The sequence below is a fragment of the Microtus oregoni genome, unplaced genomic scaffold (assembly GCF_018167655.1).
Source record: "Microtus oregoni isolate MIOR12 unplaced genomic scaffold, Mior012 000056F_ref0000123, whole genome shotgun sequence".
NCBI lineage: Eukaryota > Metazoa > Chordata > Mammalia > Rodentia > Cricetidae > Microtus > Microtus oregoni.
In genome coordinates, this window is record NW_024543832.1 from 151,899 (window position 1) to 169,337 (window position 17,439).

The window sequence follows — 17,439 nt, forward strand, 5'->3', positions numbered from 1 at the left end:
GAAGGGAGTCTGGGTCCTGTATTATTGTGTGCCTTTAAATTTTTTGATTGCCGATGAACAAATAAAAGTTGCCGAAAGGCATTTGATTATGGAAACTGCTAAATTAAACCAACCTATATATTTAAAAAATGTCTTAACTTCAAAATGTAAGTAAAAAATGTATTGCATTGGGGGAGAGGTTATACTTGTATTTACACAGGAAACAAAAGATTATAGATTCCTTTCTGATTAATAAAGATCAGATTTGAACAGGGTAGATCTCCTGAGTATCTTGGCTACAGACATAGGGAGGAAGCCAAAAAAGACTACAGATCAGGTAACATGTAAGCTGATCCTTTGACTTGGGAACAGTGCTGAGATGAGATAAAATATGATAAATCTTGTTGGCTACAGAGTCTTCATGACTTATTATTATGTGCCATCCTTACATATGGCATAGATAAAGATTATATTACAGTTTGATTATACAGTCCAAATGGACTTATAAAGCCTCTTATAATAAGGGAGCCACTGCAGAGGGAGCAGGCCTGAGCCAGAGACCTCTGCTCTAACAGGCCCGAGACAGAGACTTCTGCGGGACTGGGCATGAGTCAGGGACCTTTGAGGGAGCAAGCCCAGGCCAGAGACATCTGTGGGAACAGGTCTGAGCCAGCGACCTCAGCCAAAGAAGATCCAAGGCAACAACCTCCACAAGAGCAGGTACAAATGGAGCCACTGTGGAGGGAGCAGGCCTGAGCCAGAGACCTCTGTGGGACTGGGGATGAATCAGCAACCTCCATTGGAGCAGGCCTGAGCTAGTGATCTCTTCTGGAGCAGGCCCAAGGCAGCAACCTCAGCAGGATCAGCCCCAAGCAGGTCCAAATGACCCCCAGGATTGCAGAGCAACCCTAGGGAGTGCTGAGTGACCTCTAGGAACACCGAGTGACCATGGACCTTACTACACCATGAGGAGTAACCATCTGAGCCTTGGATCTACAGGCACCTGGAAGATTGATTACCAGAGACACAGCTCCAACTACACCAATCAGAGGAAAAGATGGGTAGACAAGGTAAGAACACACTCAACACCACGAAGAGCAACACAATACCAACAAAACTAGTGACCCTAGTTTTTGAAAACCCAAATATAGATGAAATATAGATGAAATATAGACTTGAAAACCCAAATGTAGATGAAGCAGAAGAAAATGACCTAAAAAAATAACTTTAGGAGAATGTTTGAGGTCCTTAAAGAGGAAATAAAAAATTTTCTCAAAGAAATGGAGAAAAAGACAAAAAAAAATGGAAGAAATCATCAAATCCCTAATGAAAACCAAGAAAAAGCAATCAAACAGATGAAAGAAATGATTCAAGACTTGAGAACCAGAACAGAGACAGTAAAGAAAACACAAACAGAGGAATTTTAGAAATAGAAATTATGAGAAAATGATCAGGAACCACAAATGCAAGCATAGACAGAAGAATATGGAAAAGATAATTTCAAGCGCTGAAAATACAATAGAGGAAATAGACTCATAGTCAAGGACAACATTAAATCTAACAAAAACTTAACACAAAATATCCAGGAAATATGGATAAATCTTGAAAAGACCAAGCTTAAGAATAATAGGAATAGAAGAAAGAGAAAAAGTACAGCTCAAAAGCATAGAAAATATATTCAACAAAATCATAGAAGAAAACTTTCCCAACCTAAAGAAAGATATTCATATGAAGATACAAGAAGCTTACAGAACACCAAATAGACTGGACCAAAAAAGAAAGTTTCCTTACCACATAATAATCAAAACATTAAACATACAGAATGAAAAAAGGATATTAAGAACTATAAAGGGAAAAAAACCAAGTAACATATACAGGCAGACCTATCAGAATTACACCTGACTCTTCAATGGAAACAGTGAAAGCCAGAAGATCCTGGTCAAGCATTATGCAGACATTAAGACACCACAAATGTCAGCCCAGACTACTATACCCAGCAAAACTTTCAGTCACCATAGACAGACAAAATAAGATATTCCATGACAGAACCAGATTTAACCACTACCTAGCCACAAACCCAGTCCTACACAAAGTACTAGAACGAAAACTTCAACCCAAGGAAGTTAGCTATAACTCCCAAAACACAGACAATAAATGATCTAACAGCAGCAAATGCCAAAGAAGGGAAAATCACAAAATAACGTCACTAACAATGACAACTAAAATTACAGGAACAAGCAATCACTTACTATCCCTTAATATAAATGGACTCAACTCACCTATAAAAAGGCAAAGGCTAACAAACTGATTATGAAAACAGAATCCATCCTTTTGATGCATACAAGAAATATAGCTCAACCTCAAAAATTGATATCACCTCAGAGTAAAGGGTTGGAAAAGAATTTTCCAATCAAATGGACCTGAGAAACAAGCTGGTGTAGCTATCCTAATGTCTAACAAAATAGATTTCAAACTACAATCAATCAAAAGAGACAAAGAACATTTCATATTAGTCACAGGAAAAATCCATCAAATACTGAACATCTATGCCCTAAATACAAGGGCACTCTCATATGCAAAAGAAACACTACTAAAGCTTAAATCACACATTAATCCCCACACACTAATAGTGGGAGACTTCAACACTCCACTCTCACCACTGGACAGGTCTGTCAGACAGAAAATTAACAGAGAAATAAGGGAACTAACAGATGAACAGATGTTATGAATCAAATGGACTTAACAGACATCTATAGAACATTCCACCCAAACAGGAAAGACTATACCTTCTTTTCAGCACCTCATGGAACCTTCTCAAAAATTTACCACATACTCGGTAACAAAACAAACTTCAACAGATTAAAAAAAATTGGAATAACTCCATATATCTTATCAGATCACCATGGCTTAAAATTAGAATTCAATAGCAACACTAATTTCAGAAAGCCCACAAACACATGGAAAGTAAACAGTGCTCACTTAAATCATCAATGGGTGAAGGAAGAAATAAAGGAAGAAATTAAAGACTTCCTAAAATTTCATGAAAATGACCACACAACATACCCAAATTAGTGGGACACAATAAAAGCAGTGTTGAGGAAAATTCATAACACTAAATGCCTACATAAAGAAAATGCCACACTAGCGAGTTAACAGAACACCCGAAAACTCTAGAACAAAAAGAAGCAAACTCACCAGGAGGACTAGATGGTAGGAAATCATCAAAGTGAGAGCTGAAATCAACAAAATAGAAAGAAAGGAAACAATGCATAGAATCAATGAGACAAAGAGTTGGTTCTTTGAGAAAATCAATAAAATAGACAAACCTTTATCCAAACTAACCAAAAAACAGAGAAAATATCCAAATTAACAAAATCAGAAATGAAAAGGGGAACATAACAATAGACGGAGGAAATTCAGAGACTCATTATGTCATGTTTTGAAAACCTGTACTCCACAAAACTGGAAAACCTCAAGGTAAAGAACAATTTTTCTGGATAAATATCACAAAAATTAAATAAAGACCAGACAAGCAAATTAAATAGACCCATAATTGCTAAAGAAATAGAAACAGTCATCAAACGTTTCCCAATCCAATCCAAAACAAAACAAAACAAAACAAAAAAACACCCAGGGCCAAATGATTTTAGCACGAATTTTACAAGATTTTCTTTTTTTTTTCTTTCTTTTTTTTTTTTCGAGACAGGGTTTCTCTGTGGCTTTGGAGCCGGTCCTGGAACTAGCTCTTATAGACCAGGCTGGCCTCGAACTCACAGAGATTCACCTGCCTCTGCCTCCCGAGTGCTAGAATTAAAGGCGTGTGCCACCACCGCCCGGCTCTATAAGATTTTCAAAGATGAAATAATACCAATACTCCTCAAATTGTTCCACACAACAGAAACAGAAGGAACATTGCCAAACTCTTTTAATGAGGCTGCAATTACCCTGATACCCAAACCACACAAAGACATTAATAAGAAAGAGAATTACAGATCAATCTCACTCATGAACATTGATGCAAAAATACTCAATAAAATACAGGCAAACCGAATCCAAGAACACATCAGAAAAATCATCCACCATGATCAAATCGACTTCATCCTAGAGATGAAGGGATGGTTCAACATATGAAAATCTGTCAATGTAATGTACCACATAAACAAACTGAAAAATAAAAACGACATGATCATCTCATTAGATGCTGAAAAAGCCTTCAACAAAATACAACATCCTTTCACGATAAAGGTCTTGGAGAGAGCAGGGATACAAGGAACATACCTAAACATAATAAAGTCAATATACAGCAAGCCAACAGCTGACATCAAACTAAATGGAAAGAAATTCGAAGTGGTCTTACTGAAATCAGGTACAAGACAAGGCTTTCCACTCCCTTCACATCTATTCAATACAGTACTTGAGGTTCTAGGTAGAGCAATAAGACAATAAAAGTAGATCAAGGGGCTCCAAATCAGAAAAGAAGAAGTCAAACTGTAACTATTTGCTGATGATATGACAGATCCCAAAAATTCTACCAAGAAACTTCTGCAACTCATAAACACCTTCAGCAATGTAGCAGGATACAAGATTAACTAAAACAAATAGTAGCCCTCCTTTAAACAAATGATAAATGGGCTGAGAAAGAAATCAGAGAAACATCACTCTTCACAATAGCCACAAATAACATAAAATATCTTGGAGTAACTCTAACGAAACAAGTAGAAGACCTGTATGACATGACAAAAACTTCATATCCTTTCTTCTTCTTCTTCTTCTTCTTCTTCTTCTTCTTCTTCTTCTTCTTCTTCTTCTAATAATAATAATAATAATAATAATAATCATAATAATAATAATTTCTTATAATAATAATAATTATTATTCTCTTCTTCTATTTTTCTATTTGGTTTTTCGAGACAGGGTTTTTTTTCTGTAGATTTGGAGCCTATCCTGGAACTAACTCTTGTAGACCAGGTTGGCCTCAAACTCACAGAGATCTGCCTGCCTTTTCCTCCCAAGTGCTGGGATTAAAGGAGTGCACCATCACCACCTGGCTAAATCTTTGAAGAAAGAAATCAAAGAATACACCAGAAAATGGAAAGATCACCCATTTTCTTGGTTAGGTACAATTTAAAAAGTAAAAATGGCAATCTTACCAAAAGCAATCTATAGATTCAATGCCATTCCCATCAAAATCCCAGTAAAATTCTTCACAGACCTCAAAAGAACAATACTCAACTTTATATGGAAAAACAAAAAACCCAAGATAGCCAAAACAATTCTGTACAAAAATGGATCTTCTGGAGGCATCACATTCCCAGACTTCAAACTCCACTACAGAACTACAGTACTGAAAATGGCATAAAAGCAGACAGGAGGACCAATGGAATGAAATTGAAGACCCAGGTATCAATCCAGACACCTAAAAACACCTGATTTTTGACAAAGAAGCAAAAGACATACAATGGAAAAAGAAAGCATATTCACCAAATGGTGCTGAACTGATACAGCCCCTTTGGATGTCAGTATGGTGATTTCTCGGGAAATTATGAGACATCATTTCTCAAGACCCAACCATACCACTTTTGGGTATATACCCAAAGAATATTCAATCACACCACAAGGACATGTGCTCAACTATGTTCATAGCAACATTGTTTGTCATAGCCAGAACCTGGAAACAACCTAAATGTCCCTTGACTGAAGAATGGATAAAGAAAATGTGGTGAATTTACACAATAGAGTACTACACAGCAGAAAAAAATGAAATCTTGAAATTTGTGGGCAAATGGATGGATCTAGAAAACAGCATATTGGGTGAGGCAACCCAGACCCAGAAAGACAGATATCATACGTACTCACTCATTAGTGGGTTTTAGACATAAAGCAAAAAAAAAAAGCAGTCTACACAATCACCAAGAACCTAGATTACAAAGAGAACCCTAAGAGAGACATATATGGATCTAATGTACAAGGGAAGTAGAAAAAGACAAGATCTCCTCAGTAAATTGGGAGCATGTGGACCATGGAAGTGAGTTGAAGTGGAGGGCAGAGGAAGGGTGGTGAGCAGAGAAAAATGTATAGCTTAATATAAACTTCAAAAATTTATAATAAAAATCAAAGGAAAAAACCCTACTGCTTCACAGAAAACTCTGTCAGATATTCTAGGTCTGTAGGCCAAAGACAGATGCCCCAATGTTGCAGAAGAATTTTGGGTTACTGTCCAGGAAGCCAGATGTTCTTGTTGTTAGGTAATATTGCATCCTTATGGGGTCTTTGATGGAGTTAAAGACTAAGTTAAGCATATAGTTTTCTTTAGTTATGATTAAAGTTAAATTAGGTATAAAACCTTAATTCACAAAGATAAGATAGATAATATTTTCTTGAAATTTTCCAGATGCAAATGGACTGGATATTGTAACTGTAATTCTTGCTTGATAACTATTTTTGTTGTGTATAGTTTTACTATGTTAAAGTTAAAACCTTCATTTTTAATTAGACAAAAGGGGGAAATATTGTGTAATAATCTTTTGTGCACTTTATGAAAATGTATAGCTTTCATTGATTTAATGAAGACCTAACTAGCCAATAGCTAGGCAGAAAGAGACAGACTGAAAGAATGCTGGGAAGAAGAAGGACAGAGTCACCAGCCAGACACAGAAGGAGTAGAATGTGTAGAAGATGAGGTAACAAGCTATGAGCCACTTAGCAGCATGTACATTAAGATAATGGGTTAATTTAAGTTGTAAGAGCTAGTTAGTAGCAAGCCTAAGCTACTAGCCAAGCATTTATGATCAATAATAATCTCTGTGTGGTTATTTGGGAGCTGTCTGATGGGACAGAAATTTCTGCCTACAGTAAGGTGTCATGTGGCCAGTCTCATCCAGTTGGTTGAAGGGCTTTCCAGTAAAGCTGGGTTTGTGAGATGTACTTGTATCACTGTAACAAGATACCTCAAAGAAACAGCTTAAGGGAGCAAAGAATTATTTTTGTTTGGCCTCATGCTCAGTCAAACATCATAGCAGTGGAAGTGTGTGGAAGAGGTTATTTATTTCTTGACAGATAGGAAGCAGAGATAAAGGGAATAGAGTCCAGGGTAGAATATAATGTGACCTGCTTCTTTCATCTGGCCCTCTTCCTACTGTTCCCTACTTCTCCACAACGCCGCCACATTCTGACTCCACCAAGGCTTTGATCCACTGTTATTCAGAGCTCTCAATACTTAGCCACCTCTGGAAATTCCTTCACAGACACCTCTATATCACTTAGTTCAATCAAGATGAACCATAAAAATTCTGTCTATTATCTGCTATCCCTTTTCATCTACTTACCTATTCCTTCTATTGTTTTTTAACTCTGTCATGCATTATCCATCATCTCTCACTAGTTGTGCTTCTCTGGAGGGTCTTGGGTACTTATCTCTGGAACCCTAAAACACAGTGCACATCAGGTACAATAACTGGATAAATTTACTTCAAGTGAAAGATCAGGATTATGATGAACCTTTTTTTTTTTAAAAATATAGGGCTGGTCTCTAATGTTCTATGCAGCCAAAAATGACCCCAAACTTCCGACCCTCCTGTGTATTCCTGTGAAGTATTGGGATTACAGGTATGCATCACCACACCTGGTGTAATTATGTAATGGGGATCAAACCCAGGGCTTCCCTCATGCTATACAAGGCCTCTACCAATTGAACTATATCCCTAGCCCAGGACTAGAATTAAAACATATGTTTATTTTTTTTGAGATTAAAATATAATGATATCATTTCCCACTTCCCTTTCCACTCATCCAACATTGCCTCTATTTCTTTTTCTTTAATTGTTGTCTAACACAAATATTTACATATATTTCTAAATATATACTTATAACCAGGACTAGTATTTTGATGACGTCTGTTTCAAAGTTTTGCCAGGGATGAGTGTGTCAACAAGCTCTGCAGGAAACAAAGTATCGGTGTGTTCTCACTCATCTCTGTGTCTATCACAGTGTTTGGTCTCTTTTCTGGGGTCTAGCTCAAAGGGACAAGTACTTTCTGGAACGTGACACTTTGGGGCAAAAGGACAGAACCACGTGGGCTCACACTGTGGCTGCTCTCATGCACATCCTGGTTGAGGCTGAGCTCTTCCTTCCAAGACCAGAATGCCCGAGCATGGAGTGAACAGTGAGGGAGCTGGTACTAGGATGAGTATGTGCTTGGGGAGCAGGGGATGGGTTCCCTAAGTCCGCCATGTTCTCTAAGCCCTGTGGCCTCACTCTTATGGTGGAGTTCCGCCACTTGGTCTCTCTCTATGGGGTATCTTCAGCCTGCTACAGGAAAAGATCCTGTGGCTATGTGATGCTTGTGTGTGTGTGTGTGCGCGCGTGTGTGCGCGCATGTGTGTATGTGTGAGTGCGTGTGCGCATGCATGTGTGCGTATGCATGTGTGCATATGTGTGTATGCATGCTTGGCAGACTTGGAGTTCAAGTAAATGTATGGACCTCCTGCTCTGCCCAACTGGCCCGTGTCACATCCTACCTGGAACAGCCACTTAGTTCCCAGCACATATCTGTGCCAGATTAGAAGGCCAGTTAGGGATGAGGAAACTGGTGTGACTTTATCGTAAGTGCCCAGCAGTTGTATGGACCTGCAGGAACATGATCTAGAGGGGACATTCCTGTCTACAGAGCTCAAACTTCACTGGAAGGTGGACATCCATGGTCACTGAGTGGAGTAGTGGGGTGCTTGCTGGGTAGGGTGAGGGCAGTCATAGAAGAGAAGGCGGGTGATATGCTGGAGGCCGTGGAGTAAACACAGGAGGGAGATCGGTGTGTGCAAAGCCTGAGGCATGGGCACTGCGTCCAAGGGGAGTGGTGCTGGGAATTAGTCAGCATTTATCTTCTTGTAAGGACTTACGTGACTGTGTCGTGTATGGTTCCTGTGCTGTGGTTATTACATGATACCACACCGTGATGCCCATGTGGACATGTCTCTCTGTGTTCTGAGACAGTCTTCATGTAATTTATGTGTGCGCATATCATACGTATGCATATGTCACTTCTCATGCAGGCGATTGACCTGGGCTATAATCGGTATTTGTGTCACATGACGGTTCTCAGGTTGTGGTAGATTGTAAGTAGGTCAAGTGTCAGTTTCTGTATGGTCAGTCATGGCTACTACCTCTGTGCCTGGCCAGCACGGGAATTCTGTCTCCTCTAGGCTGTACCTGTTAGGAACTGTAATTGATGCCCTCTATAGAAGTTCCACATGCATGTCATAAAGGCTATACCATAGATGTCCACCAGAGACGTCATGTGGGGATCTCTCTCTCACACATAAACATGTAATTATCATAGTATGAACGCCACACATACATGTCACACCACAGAATACACACCTTGGATATCATACCACAGAGGTCAGGGAGGAACTCAGATAGCATCAGGGAAACAAGCAGTAAAACTCAGCCTGAAACCAGTTGGTCTCAGAGCTGGAGGTTCGGAAGGCATGCCCAGTGATTGTAGTGTTTGTGTCTATAGGTTTAGTGCTGATGGAGATGTTAGGGCTCAGGAGGCTAGGACACTTCATGGGGTGGGGGACCCTGGGTGGAGTCTAGAGTGCAGTGGGGTGCCAGGAGGTGGTGGAGGGCGATGCAGGGTCAGTACATATGCAGAAGTGAGGGAGGGGCTTGGAGGTAGGACGTCTGCACTTCCTGAGACCACGTGGTCAGCTTTGGTTTGGGATCATCTCCCAATAAGAAGTTGAAGCAGGGCTAGAGAAATGGCTCAGCAGTGGTTAAGAGCTTTTACTGCTCTTGCAGAGAACACAGATTCAATTCCCGTCACCTACATGGTGGCTCACAAGTATCTGTGATTCCAGTTCCAGGATAGCTGATGCCTCTTCTCACTTCCATGTGCTCCTGCACACACAAGGCACACAGACATACGCTTAGGCATACTCACATACGCATGGAGCAGATAAACAGTTAAAAATTAAAAAAGAAGGTGAAGCCCCTGGAGACCAACACTTACTCTAGGGACAAACAACTAGAGAAGCAGGGCCATGCCCAGGAGGAAGAGTGGGCTGGATCTCACTGGTCTCATTGGTCAGTGGGAGCTGGAGTCCAGAAGACTTGATGGTCTTCTCTATCACACATTACTACCCTACCCCTGAATTTCAGGGTTGCCCAGCTCATTGTGGTATACACCTCTCCCCTGTGCCTCTCCTGCTCCTCCTCTTGGTAGCCACAGCCTGTGTGGGTTAAATCTGACCCCAGAATGAATCCCACACAGTCTGACTAGTAGACCTTTGGAGGAGACTTGGGATAGAGCTCATTACTGGTTGGCTTAGGTTTTGGCATGTTGGCATAGAGGGGGAGTGGCATTGTATGTAGGAAGGCTATGAATTGTAGGGACCTTAAGGTCATTGTTAAAGGCTAAATTCTGTCCCCAGCAGATTCACCAGTTTGGCATTTAAGCCACCAGGACCTCAAACTGTGCCTATGTTTGCAGCCTGTGGGGACACACAGAAAAGAAGGCATCTACAAGCCAAGAAGAGCCCTGCTGAGAACCCACCCTGGTCTTGGACTTCTACCAGTGAGACAATAAACATCAGACAATTATGGAGGCATCTGAATGAATCCCTGTCCTTTGCTGAATCCATAGCAGCTCAAAGTCACTGAAAGCCACATGCTTCTCAGCTGGTGTAGGAGGCTTTGCCTGGCCAGCCTGGGGGTCGTCCCCTGGGCTTGGGCCCTGCTTCCCAGCCCGCCCATGGGAGAAGGGCAGTCTCCAGCAGGGAAGAAACTATCTGTAGGGAGGAAGTGCCCAAGCTTTTGGTGATTCTGGGTGGCAGGACTAGAGTCCAGCTGTGAGTGACTCGCTGAGGACACAGGACCAGGTGGGAGGTAGAGGGGCCTGCATGGCTGGCTCACTGCTCTGGGCATCTTGCTTAGTTTCTGAATGTCAGGGCTGACCCATACAAGAAGGGCACAGTGAGATACAGATTATTAGAAGAATGTTTTATTGTTGAAAATACCTAAACAACAGCAACACACACACACACTTGCACACACAGAGACCTTAAAGGCATTTATAGTCTCCAGAAGGAAGAAGCTGTTAAAGGTCCAAGTTCTCTAAGCATTTCCTGCCATTCACAGAAGGGCAGATGCCCACACTCTCATCCTGTCTGGAGACTCTGACATCTCAACTGGCCCTGAGAGGTGATGGAGAAATAGACACAGGGCTACTGTCCCCTGGCCGCTACAGCCCTGGTACCCCAGCTCTGTTTTCCTGCCTGACTGGTGTTTATTGCTGTAAGTGGTCCAGTCTGGATGCCAGGCCGGCAGGGCAGGTCTGCCGCACTGTGGCTCGCTTCCAGTCAGCCCTTCACATCTTTTCCCTGTTGCTCATTGGCAGCCTTCTTTTTTGGTGAGGGGTGCTGATAGCAATATTCTCACCAGGGCCCTTTCCTGGAGGTTTTTCTGGATGTTCACCCAGCCAATACTCAGTGGCCTCTGCACTTGTCCCTGCTAGGGCTTCGCAATGCAGTTCTTCTGAGCGTCTCCCCAGAGTGTGGCTGGGATCTCGATGGAGGTGGCAGTGGCCTTATCTCAAGGTTTTGTTGTCAACGGTGTCTGTGGGTTGGATCCTGCATCTGAGAATCCAGCATTTTGAGTGAGTAGCAGGAACAGGGACCGGTGTCACTACTCTTATCTCCAGCAGGCACGTCCCAACAGTTTGAGAGACACAGGCCCTTTCCTTGGCCTAGGGTTCACAGAAGTGCCAGGAAGGAAGCTGCCCAAGCATAGTGGGCACAAGGGTACCGACATTCAGTGGTCTCTTTTGGGCTGTGGTGACCCTCGTCTTCTTAACACATGTTTCCTTTCAAGGATTTAAAAACTTTCTCCTTTCTGGGAAAACCCTCTTCAGAGGATGGTGTGAGCAAGGATAGCTCCAAGGCTGGGCCCCAGCACAGCTGGGCTCAGGCAACGTGGGCTCCCAACTCCTCCTGGGCAAACATTCTGAGGTCTCAGATCCCCTGGTGCCAGTTTGAAGGGAGATGGTCCTTCTGGTTCCAAACAGTTAGTTATCTGGCAACTGCTGTGGGGGTGTTGCCCAGATCTGGGACAAAGCCTGCTGTCCACATGGTTCTCCGAAGGGTCAACAATTGAGAGTGCTGATTCAGAGCATCATAGGGTCAGAGGGTGGTGACATCAGAGGGCAGTGTGGGCTCCATGTTAGCTTCCATAGTAAGATGGATGGGGTTGTGCAGGGCCTAGGAAACCCTGATCATCTCAGAGGAAGTGGCCTAGGCCCCCTGCCCAATCATATTTCTGTAGTCAGGGGAGATTGCTTGCTTCAGTTCCACCACTGAGGAGAAGATCCACTTTACCTGTGGGGAGGTGAGAGTAAGTCAGAGACCACACCCAAGCTCGGGCCCTTCAATCCTGTGGGTGAGACAGAGGCCCCTCCCTCCTGCAGTTCCTTTCATACAGGTAGGAGACTGGGAATGGCAAGGGACCAGGCTAGGATACACGAACAGACAGTGTGGAGACACTGTGGGGGTTGAGACTGGGACAGTGAAGTTTACACTGGGCCTTGGTGAGTTTAATGGGGACATCATTAAGTGGGTAGTGTGATATTGCATGGGACAATAAGGGATATTGTGAGGAGTAGTGTGGAATACAAGGTGTGTCGAAAGACAGTATGGGGATGGCACGAGGATCACACAGGATGTCACGACAGACAGAATGACAGACAGCATGGGACACTATGGGGGGTCACAGAGAACAACATGGGGCAGGGAACAGTGGGAATGGTGGGACAGAGTACGGACAGCAAAGAAACATCATACGCCATCAGAGAAGGAGTGTGGGGACAGTATGGGAGCAGCGTAGGACACCACAGGGGACAGTGGGGGAGCTGTGCCGACCTTGAAGAGTGTGACCGTGGCACTGTAGCACACGCTGAGCAGGAAGAGGGTGATGAAGATGGTGATGGTCGTCCAGAGCCCGTCCAGCTCCCCGTCCAGGGCCTCAGCACAGCTGTCGTCCAGTTCCAGCTCTGGACAGAGAGGGGCAGTCAGTGTTTGTCCCAACAGGGTGTAACTGGGAGGGATTCCCTATGTGGCAAGTGGATCTGCATGGAGGCAGAGGAGAAAGGGCCAGCTGGGCTGGGCCAGCAGACCCTCCATGGGGTCAGCTCTCAATCTCAGTTCCCTTCAACTGCCTTGAGATTTGCCAGACACAATGGACCTAACAGTAGCCTGGGTTGTGCAAAGGCTTTTGCCTCATCCTTCATTCCTCAGTGCAGGAGGAAGTGGCAGGAGGAGTAGGGGCTGTGATCACAGTGGGCAGTGGCTCTACAGCCTGCCTAAACCTTTGCTTGTCCCCCGGTCACCAATAGAGCCTGTGCCTGGTCATGCCTGGAAAGCTCCAGAATGTGAAGCAACCCAGACCATTATGGCTGTGGGCTGTATAATTTGTGTGGGATTGAAACATGACCTTGAGGTACCAGGGACAGATTTGTCTCCAGAGGACTTGGGTTTAGCATAGAATGCGGGAGCCTTCAGAAGAGGAGAGTTGTGTTTGTTTGTGGGGGCACAAATGTGGACTGTAAGGTGGTGGTTGGGGGTATCGTGATGCATTTCTGGGTGTAGGTGTTGTGCAGGGTACACAGATAAGGTCCCAATGTCTTATGTGTACCCTGCGCATGTGCCTGTGCGTAATATGCCATACGGACTGGGTGATGTGCAGCAGCCTGGTTTTGATGGGTCAGGGTTCAGCATGCATGTGGGTGTCTAGTAGTCTCTCTCTCAGGGCATAGGAGTGAGTGTGCACTGGGTGGCCAGTGTCCTATGGGTGTGCAAACCTAGCCCGTGCAAAGCTTGTTGAGTTGAGTGAAGCGATGGCAGAGTCTTTGGCATGCCCAGCGCCATTGCTTGCCTCTGCAGTGTACTCAGAGAAACCCCTAGATATGGAAGTGGGGGAAGGGCTCAAGAATAGACTGAGATAGGGAAGTTTGTGTGTTTTCTTCCTTGGGAGTTTCCTAGGTATATTTCTCTGTCTAGAAGCTGCTGGTTAGTGGGAAGGCAAGGAAGAGGCACTGTCTAAGGCTAAGCCCTGGCACCCCAGGTCAGGGAAACTCATGAGCTCTGGGTCTGGAAGTGCAGAAACCTCATTCTCTTCCTAAAGACAACTCAGGCCTCAAACCATGGCCAGATCTCACAGCACATGACTTAGCCTCTATATCCTGGAAAGAACCACAGCTTCACAGGGTCCCAGGGTAGTACTGGGTGCTTTATTTATATAAGGGAAGGGTGGAGAAGGGTGCCAGTGTCCCTCAGGACCTAAGAGCTTTCCGGGTGCTGAGCTCATTTACCCTGAGACCGGGAGATGGACTTCATCGTCTGGTGGCTGTGCAGAGCCTCATGTAGCACGAAGCAGTTGAAGCTATCTCCCCGATCCCACCTGCTCTTTGGCACAGTGAGCTTGCTGTACATGAAGTAAGAGCCTTCAGAGTCTAAGACAGGTGGGGTGTTCCTGTAGTTCTGCTCTTCCTTCCCGTTGCTCTGCCACTCTACATGGATGTCCTCAGGGAGGAAGCCTGTGACCAAGCAGGTCACACTGACCTCTTTCTTGGTCATCTGCTCCGCAGGTGGAGGAAAGGTATAGACCTGTGGCATTCGGACTTGCCCTGAGGAGTTAGAAGTAAACAAAGAGGTCATTCAAGTGGAGAACTGTCCATCTCAGACCTCGTTCTCTTAATATATTACACACCTGCCTCACTAACACAACGTAACGCACCTTTGGGTTTCGAGATGGTTTTCTCGATGGGGCTTGGGAGGGCATTGTTTTTGACCTTGCATTTGAACTCCTTGCCATTCAACCAGTCATTGTGCTGGATGCGGAGAACACTGACCACGCGGAAGGTACTGTTGTACTGCTGCTCACGGGGCTGTGTCTGAGCTGTTTTCTCTTCTTTATTGTTCACAAACCAGCTGAACTGGACATCTGGTTCTTCCTCACTCACGTCCACCACCACACATGTGATCTTGGGCTCCATGGACATCATGAGCACATCCTTTGGCTTTGGGGGGAAGATGAAGGCGGATGGTCCACCCAAGAGATCAGGAGCTGGATAAGAGATGGAAATGGGTCAGTACCTGGGTCACCTTCCAATGTAGGGTCACTCAGTGCACTTGCCATCCTTCTAGGGCTAGAGCACAAGGCCTAGTGACTTACCTGGACACTTAGGACAGTTACGACACGGATCAAATTCACCTCCACGCTCTGCAGAGAAAAGGCTGGATGTTACTGGTTTTGGAGGAGAGAATACACCAAGCCAGGGAGGGGAATGCTTATTCCTGGCATGGGGTTAGCCCAAGTTGCTTCTAGAAATGATCCTTGGTGGGTTGAGACCTGAGGGCCAGGGGATCACTCCTTGGGTGGGACGGGAGAGAGGCAGAGACAGGATCTCCCCTTGTTCTGGGCTGTGGTCCCTTCCCTGGCAATGGCTGCCCAGCTTGGTTGGTCTAGGTATGCAGATGGCTTAAGACCCACCTCTAGCAAACCACTCCTCCCCTGCTTGTTCTCTCACCAATTTTCTTGTCCACCTTGGTGCTGCTGGCCGGGTGGGCGACATTGCAGATGACGGTCTGACTGGGCCACATGCTGGAGGACACAGTCACTGAGCTGCTGAGGGAGTAGAGCCCAGAATCCAGGACTGATGGGAAGATGTGCACGCCGCTGGTCAGGCTTCCAGAGTTCCAGGTTACGGTCGCCGGCTCAGGGAAATAGCCCTTGACCAGGCATCCCAGGGTCACTGTGGAGCCAGTTGGACATGCAGGAGCCAGTGGATAGACAGATGGGGCTGTTGTTGAGACTGCAAGAGAAGGGGGATGTGTGAGCTTGTCTGACACAGGTGGGCTCAGATATTTGGAGAGAGCCTGGCCTTAGATTTGCTCTGAAGACTGTGTATTCTTGAGTTTCTCTGAGTCAAGTAAGGCCAGCAGCTTCCAGTTCTAGATCCTGGACTCTGACCTTAAAGATCTTTTTAGGGTGAGGCCTCATATGGGGAGTCTAAAGTTGATGGAGGTGATGTGGGGGAAAGGCACCTGAGAGTGCTAATACTGCCAGACCCCAGAAAAGTTCCTTTCTTTTCCCAGTGGCCCTTGAAATAGTTGGATAGGCTACTATCCCTCTGATTCTGATTCATTCTTTTCTTTTTAATAGCATATTTCTTATTGTATGTTTCAAACTCGTATTGAACAATGAGTCTGGGTTGCAAAAGAGAATTTAGTTTTGTATCTTTCTTCCCCGCCTTTGTTTTTGTTGAACAAAACCACACGCAAATGATATGATTCATTCTTCTTATTCCCAGCAGCCTTTTGGTCTTCTCTCTACCTTCTCTGAACCCCACCTTCTGCAATCCCCTACTCAAGCTTCAATAGTTACCTTACCTTTCTTCTGTGGGTCAACTCTGGGCACAACTCATTCTGCCATAATAGGTCTGACACTCCTCCCCGCCCCCCCCCCCCCCCCCCCCCCGCTATTTTATGCTGCCGTAAGCTCCCAGGATCACAGCAAGGACCTCTTATACTGGAACTGTAACCCACAGGCTCACAAGACTCTAGCTTTATAGGTACTGGACCTGGCTCCCCCAGCCCCATACCAACCCAGCTCCTCAGTAGCTACTTCTGAGTCTTTCATACTCTATCTTCTCCAACACTCCTGTAGCTACACGGTCTTGTCGTTGACACCCTCCCAGCTCTAGTTCCCCTGCAATTGCTCGGCTTGATCCCCAGAGCTACTGGAACTTCTCTGGGCCCCAACATTCCCACCTCTCCCAAAGCTCTTGCAGCTCTGTCCCAGTGCCCTAGACTCCTGGGGCTGCTCTGGGACCCTGACTTTGATACCTTCCCTCACTCCTATCTGCTTCAGAGTTATCCTAGTGCTTGATCTGGGTTTCTCTGGACCATCACCAACTCTACCTACTCCAGACACTGTAGCTTCTCAGTCCAGCCCTCCACACCTCCACAGCCCCAGATCTCCTGGAGCTGTTTGACCTTGTACCCCATATTCCTTCTCAGCCAGCTCTTCAGTAACTGCTTGGCTCATTCCCCCACACCACCGCCAGTCCTTACTCCTCGGAAGCAGCTTGACCCGCTTCCTCTCACAAGGATGTGTGCTGTAGCAGTCAGCCTGAAATGCCCATAAGGCACAGCTTTCCTGTAACTGTTTGGCCCAGTACCCCAAATTCTCAACTACTCCAGCCACTCTGTGGCTGCTTATCCAGTCTCCCACATCTCACCTACCCTAACCCATTGTAGTTGCTTGGTCTTGTCCTTCATACCCCAACCTGCTACAGCTCTCCCATAACTCCCAGGTCTGATCCCTCACACTCCCACTACCCCAGTTCCCCCAAAGCAGCCACATCTGGTCCTTTACACCCCTACCTGTCCCAGCCCCACTAAAGCTTCT

The 17,439-nt window shown here is 44.9% G+C and overlaps 1 non-coding gene and 1 gene segment (V, D, J or C); both read right to left on the reverse strand.

The window, feature by feature from the left end:
* Positions 1 to 10,969: 10,969 nt before the first annotated feature.
* LOC121438462 lies at positions 10,970 to 17,036 on the reverse strand. The segment is given in 7 exon segments: positions 10,970 to 12,350; positions 12,891 to 13,021; positions 14,339 to 14,653; positions 14,764 to 15,093; positions 15,202 to 15,249; positions 15,557 to 15,841; positions 16,991 to 17,036. Coding segments are annotated over 7 exon segments (1,239 nt in total).
* LOC121438722 lies at positions 16,192 to 16,315 on the reverse strand. Its single transcript, XR_005973110.1, has one exon. It is a non-coding gene; the product is annotated as a small nucleolar RNA SNORA40 (small nucleolar RNA).
* Positions 17,037 to 17,439: the final 403 nt, after the last annotated feature.